This window comes from Nuphar pumila, chromosome 5, assembly GCF_984573655.1.
Source record: "Nuphar pumila chromosome 5, dmNupPumi1.hap1.1, whole genome shotgun sequence".
NCBI classification, from domain to species: Eukaryota; Viridiplantae; Streptophyta; class Magnoliopsida; order Nymphaeales; family Nymphaeaceae; genus Nuphar; species Nuphar pumila.
This window is the reverse complement of record NC_143253.1, coordinates 110091780-110107117: the sequence shown is the minus strand read 5'-3', so window position 1 is coordinate 110107117 and position 15338 is coordinate 110091780. Positions and strand designations below refer to the sequence as shown.

Here is a 15338-nt window from a genome sequence, read left to right as displayed (position 1 = left end):
GATTTCTCTTGGCTAGAGAGCTTTACTATGTCATATTCGCAACTGACTTAGGCTAAGGGCTGAAAGGCCTTTTTCATCGTAGCAGGAGGTTACCATGGGGCATGCGCTATGCTCCGCGAGGCTCACAGGTGCCGAAATATGATATGCCTTCGTTTGGTGCATCTTTAGAACTCTATGTTCACTCCAATGTTCGTGGTGCTTATTCAAAGGCATAGCTAGTTCTACAACCCTCGATTGTTGCTCGTGCACTCATCACAGGAAGGCGATAAAACCGGTCCTTAATTAGCTTGAATGCTTGTACACTAAAGACTTTGGTATCGCACCGCTCTACCGACTTGTTCAACTATATCACTTTTGATATTCTGTTGTGCTAAACATGCATGAGATATGCACAATTTCGAATCCACTTCCGCTAAGCTTTCGTAACTTATAATCTCTCATTGCCTAAGGCAAGCTGCATGGCCCAAAATGCCCGCGCAAATCAGGAAGACACGGAGAAAAAAGTTGTGACAACACGGTCTAAACTGCAGACCCCTGTCGATCAATATTTATTACTAGTGCAATACATCTGAGCTCCCCTTGGCACTGGGTTGTTTCCGAGTCCCCTATTGCAGGGGCATTATTCCCCTTTCAAATTATTAAATCAGAGAAACCAAAACAAGAGGAAAGAAAGCAAACATAGGGTGCACCCTACCACGACCAGAAGGCACGAAAGGAAGAACACCTGTTCAAGCATGAACTGCCACAAGGGAAGAAAAATGGCAAAAACAGAAAACTAAGCAATTAAAAGAGTAAAAAAGATCTTTAACGGGTAAAAGTATCTTGAGAAAAAAAATGTTCTCGATTGTTTCCCACGTTAATTTACATGTTTACACTTTTACATCATCCCATCTACTAGCATTGTTATACAGTATGAAATGCTGTCACCCAAAAAATCACCTCTCGTATATAGCTCAATCCTACCTCCTCTGCCTGACAGAAAGAAGTATCCAATGGTATCACAATGCTTGAAATGCACTGTTTCTTGAAACAGGAAAATCAGTTCCTACTGTAGTCCCTTGAAATTTCTTTATTTTCACCTTTTTTACAGGACTGCTACTCCCCAGTTGCTGTACAGCAAGAATCCAGAACTTGATCCTCTGCCTAGAGCATCTAAAGGTCTGCGATCGGTTTTGATCCTTCGGTTATGAACTGTTATTACTTAATAAAAATGAATATGCTAGAGCAAAATTTGTTGAAATATAGGGGAATTCTAAGCAACACTAGTTAACTCTCACACGAACCGCATTTCCACCCGTTCTCTGTAATGGGATAAGGTAGACACGCCCTGTGTACTAAAAAACCACAGTTTGTGCACGAGACGTCAGGTGATGGGTCACTGACAGCACAAATCCCACACCCACCCAACATGAAGGATGAATCCATGGAGATGCCAGGCTGCAAGCAGCCTTCAACTACTTCGTTAGTTCCAAAAGCAGTAGCATTGGACGTATCCCAGTTTCCCATGGCATCCATAGACATATTAGCCATATCTTCTACTCCATCATCCTCAGATGCCAGCAACTCTGTGAATGAGAAGTATGTTTGAGGCTCAAACTGCATATCGTCAATACCACCATTTTCACAATCAACCAGACCTTCACCAAGGCCCAGCATCATTTCTCCATCATTACAATGGCTTGCAGCTGAAAATTGCCACTCTGCCTGAGGAGAAGATACTGTCGCCATCATGCTTTCCAACTTTCCCTCACATGTTGGAGCTTCTGAGTGACTAGAATTATCTAGATATCCATTTTGTTCATTTACATGGTGCCATCTGACCACTAGTTTTTGTGGACTTCTATATAATGGTTCAGGGTTATCCCATATAGATCCAACTTCCAACATGGATTGCTCAATGACAGGCTCAACTTTTTCAAGAGAAAAAAGAAAGGGATCGTCTTGTGCCTCAGTGCCATCAACAGTCGTCGTGTGTTCCTGTAAAGTTATACTGGGCATCCTTTCCAACTCTTGTGGAGCTAAACATTGTCTGCTGCTTCCTCGCTTCATTTTAAGTGAAGTTCTCACCACTTTCTTAGTATCTTGATCAAAGTAGGGGCACCTAGGCATGACTTTCTTCCGGCATCTGCAACATTTGAATCCTATCACGTCATTAACCTGGTCTTCCACAAGCTTGACAGCATCCCCATGAAACCATTCTGCATATAACGAGGAAAAAACATTAAAGAAAAGAATACAAATAGATTGGCACCAATGCCATAAGAAACTAATATACAAAGACGTACTTCCACAAAATTCACATCTAACATATATCAGCTCTGGATTATAGGGCTTGTAGCAGAGGCCACATATAGGTCTGATTGACCTATCAATGCTTTGGTTTCCCCCCCACAAAATGTTTTTGTTCAAAAAATCCACAGACTCATCAGCCTTATTTTTCTTCAGTATAAGACCGTACTCTGAAGAATCCCCACGTTTCTTAATGCACTTTGGATAGGGCGTTAATGCAGTAGGAACCTCCGAATGCAATTCTACACTCTCCACAGGAGCTGGAGTAGAGGGATATAGATATGGTCCCATGAGTTGATAATTTGGACGATTCAAACTGTTTGGCTGTCCTTGAACTTTACCACCTCCAGAATAATCCTTACAAAGATTACTTTGGCCATCCTGTTCATTGCTGTAACATGCATAGCAAGTGAATGCAGCTTTTGATTGTTCCCCAATGATTGATGTCACTATTACACACTCTTTGTGGAAAGAACCTGAAACAGGAAGAGTCAGTTAGATAAATCTATGAACTAATCCTATCAGCATTCTAATGCAGTTGGACCTTCAAAATTTCCCAAGGAATGTCTGAGAGATTTTCCATCCTGTACCTTGACAAAATCCACATTTGACAGCAACCCTGTAGAGAATACCAGAAAAGGCACAATCAGGTTTTTTTCAAGGTAAAATAAAGAACCTAACAATTGATCATGCCCTGGTTTAAAATAATAATAATAATTAATTATTACTTTGATAACACATCCTTTTGGCATTGAACGCAAGAGGCCCTCTCAGGCATGTCAAGTTTCTGAATGAGATAGGAGAAGATGTCTTTGTGGAATATTATTGACTGCCTTCTCTGATGCCTATGGAACAGCATTGTCGACTTCTTTGCAGAGGTCAGAGAAATCTTCGCTTCATATTCTTTAATAAGGTAAAGTGGGATATGATTCTCTGAAAACCAGAACTCGCTCTTGCCATCTTCACCTTGATCAGTTTTTATAACATTTTTCATAATCCGTGCAGAGAGATCTTTCTGAACCCCGAAATCTAGCATATACCTCGTTTCATTATCAACAACATATTTTGCACATATAACTGCATTTCTAAAAGCAGAAGCATCCAATTGTGCCCCTTTCACATCCTGAGTAAAGTGTTCAGGTCGATAGAGATCATTCCATCTAATGTGAGCATCAAGGTATCTAACCTGTTAGGAGTTATATTTCCAAGATTATTATTGATAGCATTGTATTAACATCCAGAATTAAGCTGCACAAAAAATACATACCTGGAGAGCAAGCTGAGAAGTACTCTTTACAATTTCGACTGCAGATCTCCAAGCAATACACCGGCTTCTTCTCGGAATTTCAGAACTTTCAGAATAAAAAACACCAAGGATCCTTCTAGAACCACCTGTCATTGAGTCAGAGTCATTCATTTCAAAAGAACACCTAAAAGAACAGATGATCGGAAAACAAAGAAGATTAGATGCCAGATACCACTTAAAAAACTAGAGTTACCTTGCCGAGCTGCTTTCTTTACTGTGACAGAAGGCAAAATCCCTTTCTGGAAGACCTGCTTCAATAGTTTTACCCCTCGCCACCAGTGAAAATCATTTGAACTGGGTTCAACAGAATCAGATGTGCTTCCAGAAGTTCCTGAACTTTTCCTGCCCCTCTTACCTGCACCATGCTTTTGAGTTTGTCGAACAGAAACAACACTTTTTTCTACTGCTGAAACCTCAGACAACCAATCATCTGCTTGTTTGATCCAAGCACCACAAAATGCCAGAAGACGAATATTCTCTTCAAGCTGAAAATAATACATGGTAATCATTTCATAAAGGCCTTTAGAAACTAATAACAGCCAAACAAGCAGCGAAACAGAAAGGAAACGATTGTATACTTTAAAGTTAGCCTTGTTCACCAGTCACCTGGATGGCCAGTGGCCTATAGGACTCAACAAATCACGCTTTATCAACAGAAGACAAGCAATCAAGAAAAGAGAGGAAAGAGACCAAGTTTGTTGTTTTAAATTTAGTCTTGCTTATGGGTCACCTAGTATGGCAGCAGCATATAAGACTCAACAAATCACATATGCATCTATATTACATAGGTGCGGGTGCAGTTACAGGTACATAGGGATCTGGGGATGCAGCTATACATATATGCATGCCTGCATGTATGTATGTGTCTCTTTTTGAGAAAAAATATGTAGGCATGCACATGAAGTTATGGCATACAAGTGCACACTTCACAATCTAAACTTGTATTCTTCATCAAGAAGGATAACAGTCTTGTTGCTCAAACTGAAACACCCACAGCAACAAAAATTGTCTTCCAGAACAAGCAAATTAGCGCTGGACAAAAGTAAAAAGAAAAGTAAAAAATGACCACTAGATGAAGTGAAAAAGCAAATATAATTATCTATAACATGTTGAATTAGTTTAGCTAAAACCATGGGTAACCATGACAACCCCAAACAAGCATTTAATCCTGGCAACCAAACAACCATTCAAAAATTTTTGCTGTAATATATTGAAAGACCATAACATACATACACGAGACCTATTATTTTTCCAGACAAAATTTCAAAATTATCAAGTAACAAGACATTGTGGATGGAAAGTTTAGATTTTAGAATATACACCAAGTTAGGAAAAAATGAACATTGAAGCATACAGGGAAAGTATCTGCCAAGGGAACTTTTGTGTCAATCAGCTTATTCATAACATTGCTTCAGATTCCTTTACTAAAGGGTTTTTACATGTTTTTGTATTATTAAGCCAATTATAAGATACAATATTAGATCATAAGCATGTTCACTTTTAGGCAAAATGCAGTCATTATCTCCAATATATCATTCTTTTTATTAATCTCCACACAGACAGGTAAGTACATTAGGATCCGGGTCTCCTTGGAATCACATCAAAGATCCACTAAAGAATTATTAGGATAAGTCATCTCATAAAACTAGAAATCATACCTCAAGCAAGAGCAGCTTTAGTTTCCTGCAGGTAGTTGCCTGTTCAACTTGCTTTCGCCATTGCCTCCTATGATTTGGAACTAACCATGGGCCAGTAATTAGGCCACTTAAGCTCTCTTCAATATGTAGGATATATGCAGCAATTGCAGCAACATGACCCACACTATTCTTTACAGGACGAAGGCCACCGCCAAGAACCCTGGCAACGCCTTTCATTGAATTCAAGGCAGCTGCATTTAGTAGGCAGCCTTTCCTATTATTACTATTATTTATATAAGATTTGCATGAAATACACCAACCACATCTTTCCCTTGGAATCTCAATGGATTTCTTCTCAAAACTTGGCCAAAAGAAGTGGGTTTCTGCTCCCAAGAACGCTTTCATTTGTAAAGCGATATTCACAGAAGAAGCATTATTGCTGGAGTTTTTCTTATCTTCAGCAGCAATAATAGCCAAGTTAGCAGCAGCAGAGGCTGCAATATCACCAAGGATGTACTGGTTTGTGTATGCATACGGCACAAAGTCAATTTTCTGATATGATCCCACAGTAGTAACACATTTCTCACTTCTTGCATCACTTTCTTTTGTACCAGTAGGCTGCTCTACACTTGCAGACGCACATGTAGCTGATTCCATATCTAAGGGCTGCTTACATTGCTGAAAAGCATCAGTTGGCAAGTAAACTGAAACAGCTGTCACAGGATCCGTTTTAAGATTTTGATATCCCTTAATGGAACTGCCTGCAGGATTAGCTACCAGATTAGCATTCTCATCAGCAAAATGACCAAATGTTCCACCCATCCTATCTTCTGAAGCCTCTGATTCCTGCTTAACAGGCTCTCCACAGGTCCCACCATCACATTGCTGAACGTCTGGATTATCAGCCTTCCTCGAAAACTCTGAAGGAGAACCATAGCCCCCACTTTCATGGCAGGCATCTTGATGATCTGATAATGTCCTGCAAGTATTAAGACTGAGAGATATATTGCCTGTGCAACTATCAATCTCTGCCTTATTCAAAACTGAACCATTTTCTTTAGCAGCAAGTGAGTGCATTGAGGTTCCATTGACATTTTCCTTTTCAGATACAGTATTCGAGAATACTGCCTTAGGTGAAATCCCCCAATATTGAAAAATCCCTTTACAAATGTCAGAATATATAGAAGAATTGTGCTCAGATAAACAAAGGGCTTTCAGAACAATTGGAATATCATCCACATTGTAATATCTGGAAGTTGCCTCTTGATTTGACGAATCTTCAAACCTGCAATATCCATTTTATGGGGCAGTTAAAAGATACATAGCAAATTCTTGACAAGTATACAAATTTCAGGGAGCACATCATCTGGACACCATAATCATCTCAACCATACATCCGACAAGAAAAAAGAAAAACAAACAGGCAGAAGATAAATGCTTATATAAATAAATTACGCATATGCACTGAAGTTTTGTGTGAACAGTTTTTCATTTATATAAGCTGCTCAAGATTTTATGCACTAGCAGCACCATCTTTTTATATGGGATATCTAAACATTTCATAGAAGAACAAATAACCACTATCTGTTATTTGTGCCAACTACAAATTACATGGTTCCAGTGGTCATTTGAAAATAAAAAGTGAAAAGTAACCCAATTCATAAAATTCAATTTTGTGGAAAATGGATGGGTTTATAAGGTATTCTTTTTTTGGATAGTCCAAGAAAAGAAGAAAAAACCATCATCGACCTTACATTTGTTGGCCTCTGGTTCGTGAAACCCTTGAGGTCCCCCTTGCCCACTGGGGAATACACCCAGCTTCGACCTTGCAGCGATGGACACCACCTGTGAGTTTAAAACTTGTGACATCCTGTCAATTTGGTGACATTCACAAGTCGCCCCTACAAGATGAGTGGAGCTCTTGTGGGCACTTATAAGGTATTTTGTATGAGGAAAGGGAGATATAAATTGTAGAAAAAGCTCATTCAGTAGATATTTCTCCCTCTTTTTACCCAATTTTTTATTTTCCTTTGTGCTTTTTTATTTACTGGTGGTGGTTTGGGCGGGATAGGAGTGGAGGTGGTTTCTTGTCTCTCTTCCTGCCTATAGCGGCTCCCAGTTGCCCATAACACATAGTTTTTTGCCCATGGTCGCCACTATTTCAAGAGACATCTGGCACAAGTTGCTTCATAGTTTGGGAAGGAGTATGGTAAAAAAGGACAAAGCAGTACAGATGAAAGACACGAGGGACAAAAACTTAATGCAGAAAGCACTGATAAGCATGATCATGCACTAGAGGAATAAGCATAAGAAAACCCAGAATAAACTAGGAAAGAGAAGAACAAAAGGAAACTGATCTAGAAATCTTACACTAGTAGATAATTGCATGTGCCAAAAAACGCACGTCCATATGGGTCAACACCAAAGAGCTCAGCTCCACTTAATCCCTTCCCTATTCTGGATGAAGTAGGCCCCATCTTATCAACAACACACTCTGGGCAAAACCATGATCCTTCCGGCAAGAGAGCTTTATTTATACCAACACATCGTGAGTGGTATGCAGAAGGGCATCCATCACAGCAGACCAGCATCCCATCCATGCTGCAAAGGCAGCATTCATCACTATTCCCATCATTAGCAGCACTTTCTGTGTCAATCACTGGAACTTCAACTTTACCATCTGAAGAGTTTGAATTGCATGATGGCTTTGAAGCAGGTTGAGAAGAATCAATATTGTTAACAGCCCCCCCTGGAACATCTGACTTAACAGAAGAGAAGGGTTTTGCTTGCTCAGGATAAGCAGCTGCAAGTCCATTTTCTATAGGACGGCTTGGATCAACATCATCATCCATGAATATTTCTTTCTTTTCACGCATATCAAGCTCAGCCTTTAGCTCTGCAGATACAATAACATCATCACAGAGGGTCTGCAGGATCCTGAGCTTGGTGAACACCGGTGAAGCATAATATTCACCATCTAAAAGACCAGCACCAGTTATTTTCATGTTTATTTTAGAGACAGCTCCAGATACCATAAGGTATTCAGCGACATAAGCCGGCCAAGTCAATGCATCCAAATGACTCCAATCAAGGTGCCTGAAAAGAATGTTTAAATAGTAATGCCAACCAAAGATAAATAAAAAAAGGGTTCTAAGTTCTTGACCAACACGAAACCAAATGGACCGGCTAAAAAACACATTTTAAGTTCCTGATCAACTTGGGTACAAACTTTCTACATGAGGCAATGGTTAATTACACCGAGTTGACAAGGCTTCCCAAACCAGATGAAGATATGGAAGTGCACGACTTACTCCAAGTATGATGGGGAGACTTCAATGATTCGATACAACCATATATTAAGCATAGTCACCTCAAATGTAAAAGTACAAAACAAAAATAAAACTAGAGAGAAGGAAATCACAAGCATAAAATGTGACATACCTCAAAATTCTTGATGCAAGCACATCCCCTTCTGAAGAGAGCTTTTCAAGATGACGCTTCAAAGCCCGTAGGAGAGACACATGAACAGCGTCAAGTATGGAGTTTGGAGAACCACAATTAAGTGACGCCACAAACTCATCAAAACCAAAGGGGCTCAAAAATAACTGGTGGCTAAATGATCGAAGGAAATTATAAACAGAAAAGAGTTCTCCGACCGATTCTAGTGGCACATCTATATCAGATGATGATGGAGGAAGAGGCTGTGGTGGAGGAAGGATAGTTCTGCTGTCGACAGATGACGCACGCCTCTGAACAGGATCTTGGGAGTCACAAGAATCACTATACGAGTCAGCTTCTCTATCAAGACAATGTTCAGACCTTCCATCTGAAAAAGTACGACTACCATCATCAACATACAACAAAAGACCACGAGGCGAAGTGGGAGCAGGTGTAGCCTTCTCTAGGGTCACCAATGACTCGGTTTCAGGATTGGTAGAACCACTACTTTGCAGTTCAACCCTAGAAAACTTGAGTTGGTCCTCTAGCATTGAACCCCTTTTCACATCTTTCGTATCCATCACTCTCTGCCGCTTGCGTCTTGCTCTGGTTCTTCCATCATCTGAAATAATCTCTTTCGCCCTATCCACAACAAGGGATTCAGGTTCGGAGCTAACTCCACTTCTCGAGCTTTCAACTGCCCAGTCGTGATTTGCAGCCAAAGCCTTCAGTCTCGTCTGCATAGGAGTAGCATTCGGGATCAACTTGCCCGAATAAACTAACTGATCCAAACTATTCTTTCTACTCATCATCTTCTCATCGAACCCACTCTTGTCGACGGAAATCCTGCAGAGCACATCATAATCCAGTTCCTCGCAGTCCCCATCCTCATACCAAACCTTGTACAACCCAGCCCCGAACGAGACCACCTTCCCTAGGAAGACTCCATATCCAGGAAACTCCTTTTTCACATATCCACCAACGAACCTCCTCCCCCGTTTCTCGACCCGCCCTTTTCCCTCAACCGACGCACCTCCTTCCGACCCTCCCATCCCATCCACAACACCGCCCCTCTCCCTCTTCCTGGTGGGAGCCCTAGCTTTTTCCAAATCCATCGAATCAAACAAAACCCAAGGAAAACCTAACACAAATTAGGGCTTTCAGTTTGTGTGTATTCACAAATCATAACCGATGTAATCTCTCAAACATCGGAATTAAAATCGTAAGTTCAGATTGCTTTGTTGCCCTAATTTTAAATCATCATCATCAAGGCAAAGGGTGCAAAAAAGCGGAAAATGACAACACAACCAGAACCGAAAAAACGGGAAAAACATAGAAGAGGGGAAACTGGATTAGAGAGGAAATACCTGAATTGCGGTAGTCTAACCACCATTAAATCCAAGAAAAAAATGATACCGACGCCGAAGAAGATCGGCGAAAGGGAGACAGGGAGAAAGCGAAGGAGAAGACGGTTGAGGGTTGAGGGTTGTGGGATATGGGGAGATGGAGAAGAACGGTTGGGCTGCCGCGTCCGTCCGTCCGACAGCTACAACGCTCGCATAGCATTCATTTTTCAATATTACTCTCCTTTTGGGGAACGGTATGTGAGTGCGTGTGAGTGTGGAGAGAGAGACCTCTTCCCCTCTTCTCCCTTTTATTCGCCTGCGTTTTCGGTCTGCACACACACACCCTGCCCTAATCCTCATGGCTCACCCGCTCTTTTTTTTTTTTCTCCTCCTTTTGAAAATAACAATTTTTTTAAAAATTCTTTTGTTTGTGTTGATTGACTTTTGTACCCCTATTAATTATCAAAATGACACAAGCGGAACAAGACGAAAGCTTGCAACCCAAGGATCTGGACTCTGGAGTATTGACTTAGCCTACCTCTGATCGTTGCCTGGGCATATCTGGGTTTTGCTGGATCGGCTTCGGCTTTGGTGCTTGCCTAAGCCGTGACAATTTATCAGCATCAAAAATGTAGTTTAAGAACAAAAGGTTTGGGTTCGGGTTCGGGTTCGGTTCCGGTTTTGGTATTGGTTTTGGTTTTTTCCGCACCCACGGTTGGCTCGCTGCCTTCCTGATCAGATCTTGCTCCGGCACCCTTGACAACCTTATGCATCATGGGCATCTAATTGATAGTTTCTTTAAAAGGCCGAACATGCGTTTCTGGATATTGTAAGTAAAATGAGTTTGGGGTGTAACGGGTAGGCTTTGAAATAGATGAGGGCATAGAAGCCATTTCATTTAAAATAATAATTTAAAAAGATGCTGCTGTTCCTTTCGCTTTTTTTTTTTCTAGAATTTTCCTGGAAATGAAATTTCGATGGGGTTAGTGGCGGGAAAAGTTTTGGTGCCCGCGCCCAAAGTCCTTCCCCCGTCCCCCAATGTGGGTGAAACAAGACGAGGGAAAGACTTACTGAAGCAGCAACGGTCACTTTTCTTAACGGCCCTTGCTTGGCCTTACTCGGAGGTAGGGCTTGGAAACAAACAGAGCAGCTCGTGACTCGGCTAGTCACGAACTCGTTCATGATCGGTTTGTATATATTGGCGAACCGAGCCAAGCAGCTCGTTTAGTTTAAACTAGTCAAGCCCAAACACAAGGTGTTCAGCTAGGCTAAGATTGATAGTGCTCGTATAGATAAAATATATTTTTTTATGGATAATATATATTTTGTGTAATATATAAAATGAGGAACAGCATAATATATATATAAAAGAATGATGAATGAAAAATATATACATAAAATATAAACTATTAAGTATAATTTATAAAAAGTTATATAGGTTTCAAGTATAATATATAAAAATGTATATACTATGTATAAATAACATGGAATGTTTTTACATGAGCCAGCTCATGTTTGGCTCGTTTCATTCAGGGATGAGCCGAGCTACAATCTCAATTCACTAGTTAATGAGCTGAGTCTGAACATGCCTTGTTTGGTTCATTCTGTTCGTTTACCAGCCCTACTTGAAGGGGTAGATCCAATATTGAGAGATTTCATCAAAGGAGCCCCCTCTCCCTCTTATATGAACACCAAAGGCTAAAACCCTCTAGTTAGGCATTACTCTTAAAGAACGCCACCATGTAAAATTGGTTTTTAAAAGGGTTGGTAAAGATACCAGTTAGACACAATCACTTGCTTTTTTTTTTTTTTGTTACTCATGCTGGCTTGGTGCTAGTCAGCCTACAATTCTTGCTTGTGGAGCTGACTTGGTCGAGTCATGACTATGGCATAAGTTTCACACCAAGCGGATCAAGTGTGCAACCAGTTGACAATCAATTACCTTGTGCTCGTTGTTGTGATTTTAGGGCTCATGCCCAGGATTGCACTAGGTCAGATCTAATATTGTTGTGATTAAGAAATACAGACAATCACAATAAAACCAACAAAGAAACAAAGAAACAAATAAACATAAAGCAAGAGGGTTTTATGTGGTTCGGCAAAATCGTCTATATCCACATGAAGAGTACCGAGAGTCTTTATTAATATAATTTATCATCAATATAATAGAGAACAAACAAAGTTAAAATCAGGAACAACTACACAAGTCGTTCGACCTACCAAGATAATCGTTGTGTGCAGCCCAAACCTTCCTCTATCAATAAGAAGAAGCCGACACATTCTCTCTCACACTTCTCTCAAAATCTAAAAGAAGCACCAAAGATTGAATAATCGCCTAAGAAAGAAAAATCAACCTTTTTTCTCTCTCTCAAGTCAAGAAGTACCTCTAATCATTTTAAAAAAAGAGTACACCCGCTATTTTTAATTTTCAAATATAGAGTCTCTATCCATCAAGCAACCTCATATGATTTTTATTTTTTTATCTCATATGAAATTTTAAATAAGAGTTCAAAAGAAACATTTTTATGTGGCAAAGTGAGTCCTAGTCCAATAGGGACTCATTCAAGTCACAATCAACATTCTCTACCTTGGCATCAATGCTCTTCAACCAGCTCTCTTTGAACACCCTATAATCCTAGGGCCAAAGTAATCTACCTCATAATAGGGATCAAGTTCAGACCAACCCTAAACTCTGTAATCTTCACTGTTTTGACTTTTTCACTTGTAGAAGTCATATTTCTCATGCACCAACTTGTATATTCAACTGACAAAATATACATTATCACATGATCATCCTCTGCACATTGCTCATGAGCCTAAATAGACTTCATCTGAAATTTAACCACCTTCTATAGTGAGTTATCTCGTAATTGAACCTGAGAAGATTTTGATATAAAAAGCCATCACCCTTTCATTTCTCAACTTTTTGCTCGACCTGCAACAAAGTTTTTTTTTTGTTTTTCATGTCTTATAAACACCCTGTTGAATCAACATATCCTTAATTCTTCTTTATCATAACTCAAAGTTCTCTTTAACATCAAATTTCTCCACCTCAAACTTAATATTCATCACCCTTGAAGCTATATCTGATCTTTTTTGCAACCAATAACTATAAGACCGCTTATTGTGATTTTAGGGCTCATGCACAAGATCACACTAGGTTGGATACAATATTGCTGTGATTAGAGAACATAGACTGTCACAATAAAACTAACCAAAAAAATAAATAACTACAAGACAAGAGGATTTTACGTGATTCAGCAAGATCACATACATTAATGGGGAGGGTACCAAAAGTCTTTATTAATATAATCAATTACTGGTACAAGAGAAAACAAATAAAGCTACAAACAGGAACAACCACACATGTCGTTTGACCCACCAAGAGGATCGATGCATGCTGCCCAAACCTTTATCTCCATCACCAAGAAATATCTGACATGTTCTCTCCAAAATCGAAGAAAAGCCCTAAGAATCAAAGAACCTTTTAAGAGAGTAAAATCACTACTTTCAACACCAAAAGAGAGATACCTTTTCTTTTATCTCTCTCTCTTAAGACAAGAAGTACTTCCTATCATTTTTCAAAGAAATCACACTCTCTATTTATAATTCTCAAAAGTAAAATCTTTATCCATCAAATAACCACATAGGGTTCATATTTTTCACCTCATATAAGATTCTAAATAAGAGTCCAAAATAGACTTCTTTATGTGGCAAAGTGAGTCTTAGTCCAATAGCCACTCATTCAAGCCACAATCAAGGCACGCTAGTACCACTCTAGATTTTAGAATGGGCTTGCGACTATTGCATCTCTCCCCAAAACTAGTATCGAGTATAGTTTCCAATAATTATAATTATGATTGATTTTGTGCTAGTAAAACATGATAAAAAATACAACACAAAGAATGACATCCCAACCCTATCTCCACTCCCATCCTCCTAATAGAGCTAAAAAACATTTGGCTAAATTGCATTGAGCTCTAGTGGACAACTGAGTGAGAGCGAGGCCATAGGTGCCAAAAACAAGTATTAGTGCTATGATGTGAAAGTTTAAAAAGTTTGAGGTATGTTTTTTAATTAAATGCATACTAATTTGATTCAAAAAAATATTCATAAAAGTTTCTAATAAGCATTCGTACAATTTTTAAAATAATAAATGCTATCTTCTAAAATATTGACACCAAAGCTATATTCTCATAACGATACCCATTAATTAAAGTAGTTAATTATGCATATTTAATCAATCGTTATTGTATTGTAAATTCTTTGCAAGTCATAATATTCAAAAGACTTAACAAAAATAGTGTCTTTGTGGAATGGTGTAATTATCTATATTTAGAAAAGTTGATAAAAAAACTTTGATACCTGTTTATAAAATAATAGAAACAATTTTTCACTAGAATTTGTGCAAGTTTATGAAGTAATTGAAACATATTTCTTAACATTTGATACTTCTACTTATGGTTTCCAAAATAAGTTTCATACTCCACTGAGTACAAGTAAACTTAATACATGATCTACTAGGGTTTATTAACTACCAATGCTATAATGGGCTAGATGCTAGTCCTCAATAATGCATAGGTTTTTATCTAAACAAAACTTTCTCATTTTTTCCCTTGGAGCTCATCTTCTTGACCAAGAGAAGAGAATGATTGCTTGATTTTTTGCTTAAAACATTTGTTAACTTGGCCAAACTAATTATAAAAAATGTGTATACAAAAAAAAAACATTTTGAAAATTTTTGGTAGCGTGATCACACATAATACACTGACCCCCTAGCTTCCAAGCATTCTTTTGTGTAAATGCTCTTTAGGAACACAAGCCACACATATGCAAGTTTGAAGAGTGAGCCTGCTTCTGGCAAGGTGCACTTAGGAGGCAAACCCACATTCATTTGCAAAAGAAAAATCTTGAAGGATATGACAAAGACATGCTTATCATTAATAATCAACCTTGTTGAGGTTCAAAGCCCCAACAAAGACTAAGTCAAAAGTAAAAAACCATCATCGAAGCTCTTTTTCGTTTGAACTACCTTCTTCCCAATGTAATGAACTTCTCCACTATCGCTTTTTTATTGAATGCAACTGCATTTAATGAAAGAAAATGAACATTTTGGAGGGATTTGCTTTCAATATTTTATATTTTCCAAATTAAATAGCTCCACCATTGCCCACCTCTTGACTTGTGTATGATATTTTCAATTGATATACATGGATGAAGACAATTAAACTAGCATGTGCTTTATGACAAGAGAAAATTGAATAATGCAAATGGCAATAACCATATTAAGGTTGTAAGGGAAAGAACGAGATTGAAAGGCAA

At 38.9% G+C, this 15338-nt stretch overlaps 1 protein-coding gene across 1 annotated transcript; it reads right to left on the bottom strand.

Moving 5' to 3' along the window:
• Positions 1-833: 833 nt before the first annotated feature.
• Positions 834-10299, bottom strand: LOC149838094 (DDT domain-containing protein PTM-like). Its single transcript, XM_090007583.1, has 10 exons — positions 10038-10299; positions 8674-9811; positions 7603-8328; positions 5254-6517; positions 3789-4080; positions 3557-3681; positions 3018-3475; positions 2880-2908; positions 2286-2765; positions 834-2198 (listed from the first exon to the last, which is right to left on the bottom strand). Exons 2-10 carry the CDS (start codon positions 9783-9785, stop codon positions 1267-1269), a joined length of 5418 nt encoding a protein of 1805 aa, XP_089863709.1. The 5' UTR covers positions 9786-9811; positions 10038-10299; the 3' UTR covers positions 834-1266.
• Between the last annotated feature and the right edge of the window lie 5039 nt (positions 10300-15338).

Excerpts from the sequence above, each read along its gene's own strand:
- LOC149838094 (XM_090007583.1), bottom strand. The coding sequence starts at position 9,785 with ATGGATTTGGAAAAAGCTAGGGCTCCCACCAGGAAGAGGGAGAGGGGC. Across the intron at positions 8,329-8,673 it reads CTTGCATCAAGAATTTTGAG|GCACCTTGATTGGAGTCATT; the intron begins GTATGTCACATT and ends CATTCTTTTCAG. Across the intron at positions 2,909-3,017 it reads CAAAAGGATGTGTTATCAAA|GGTTGCTGTCAAATGTGGAT; the intron begins GTAATAATTAAT and ends TATTCTCTACAG.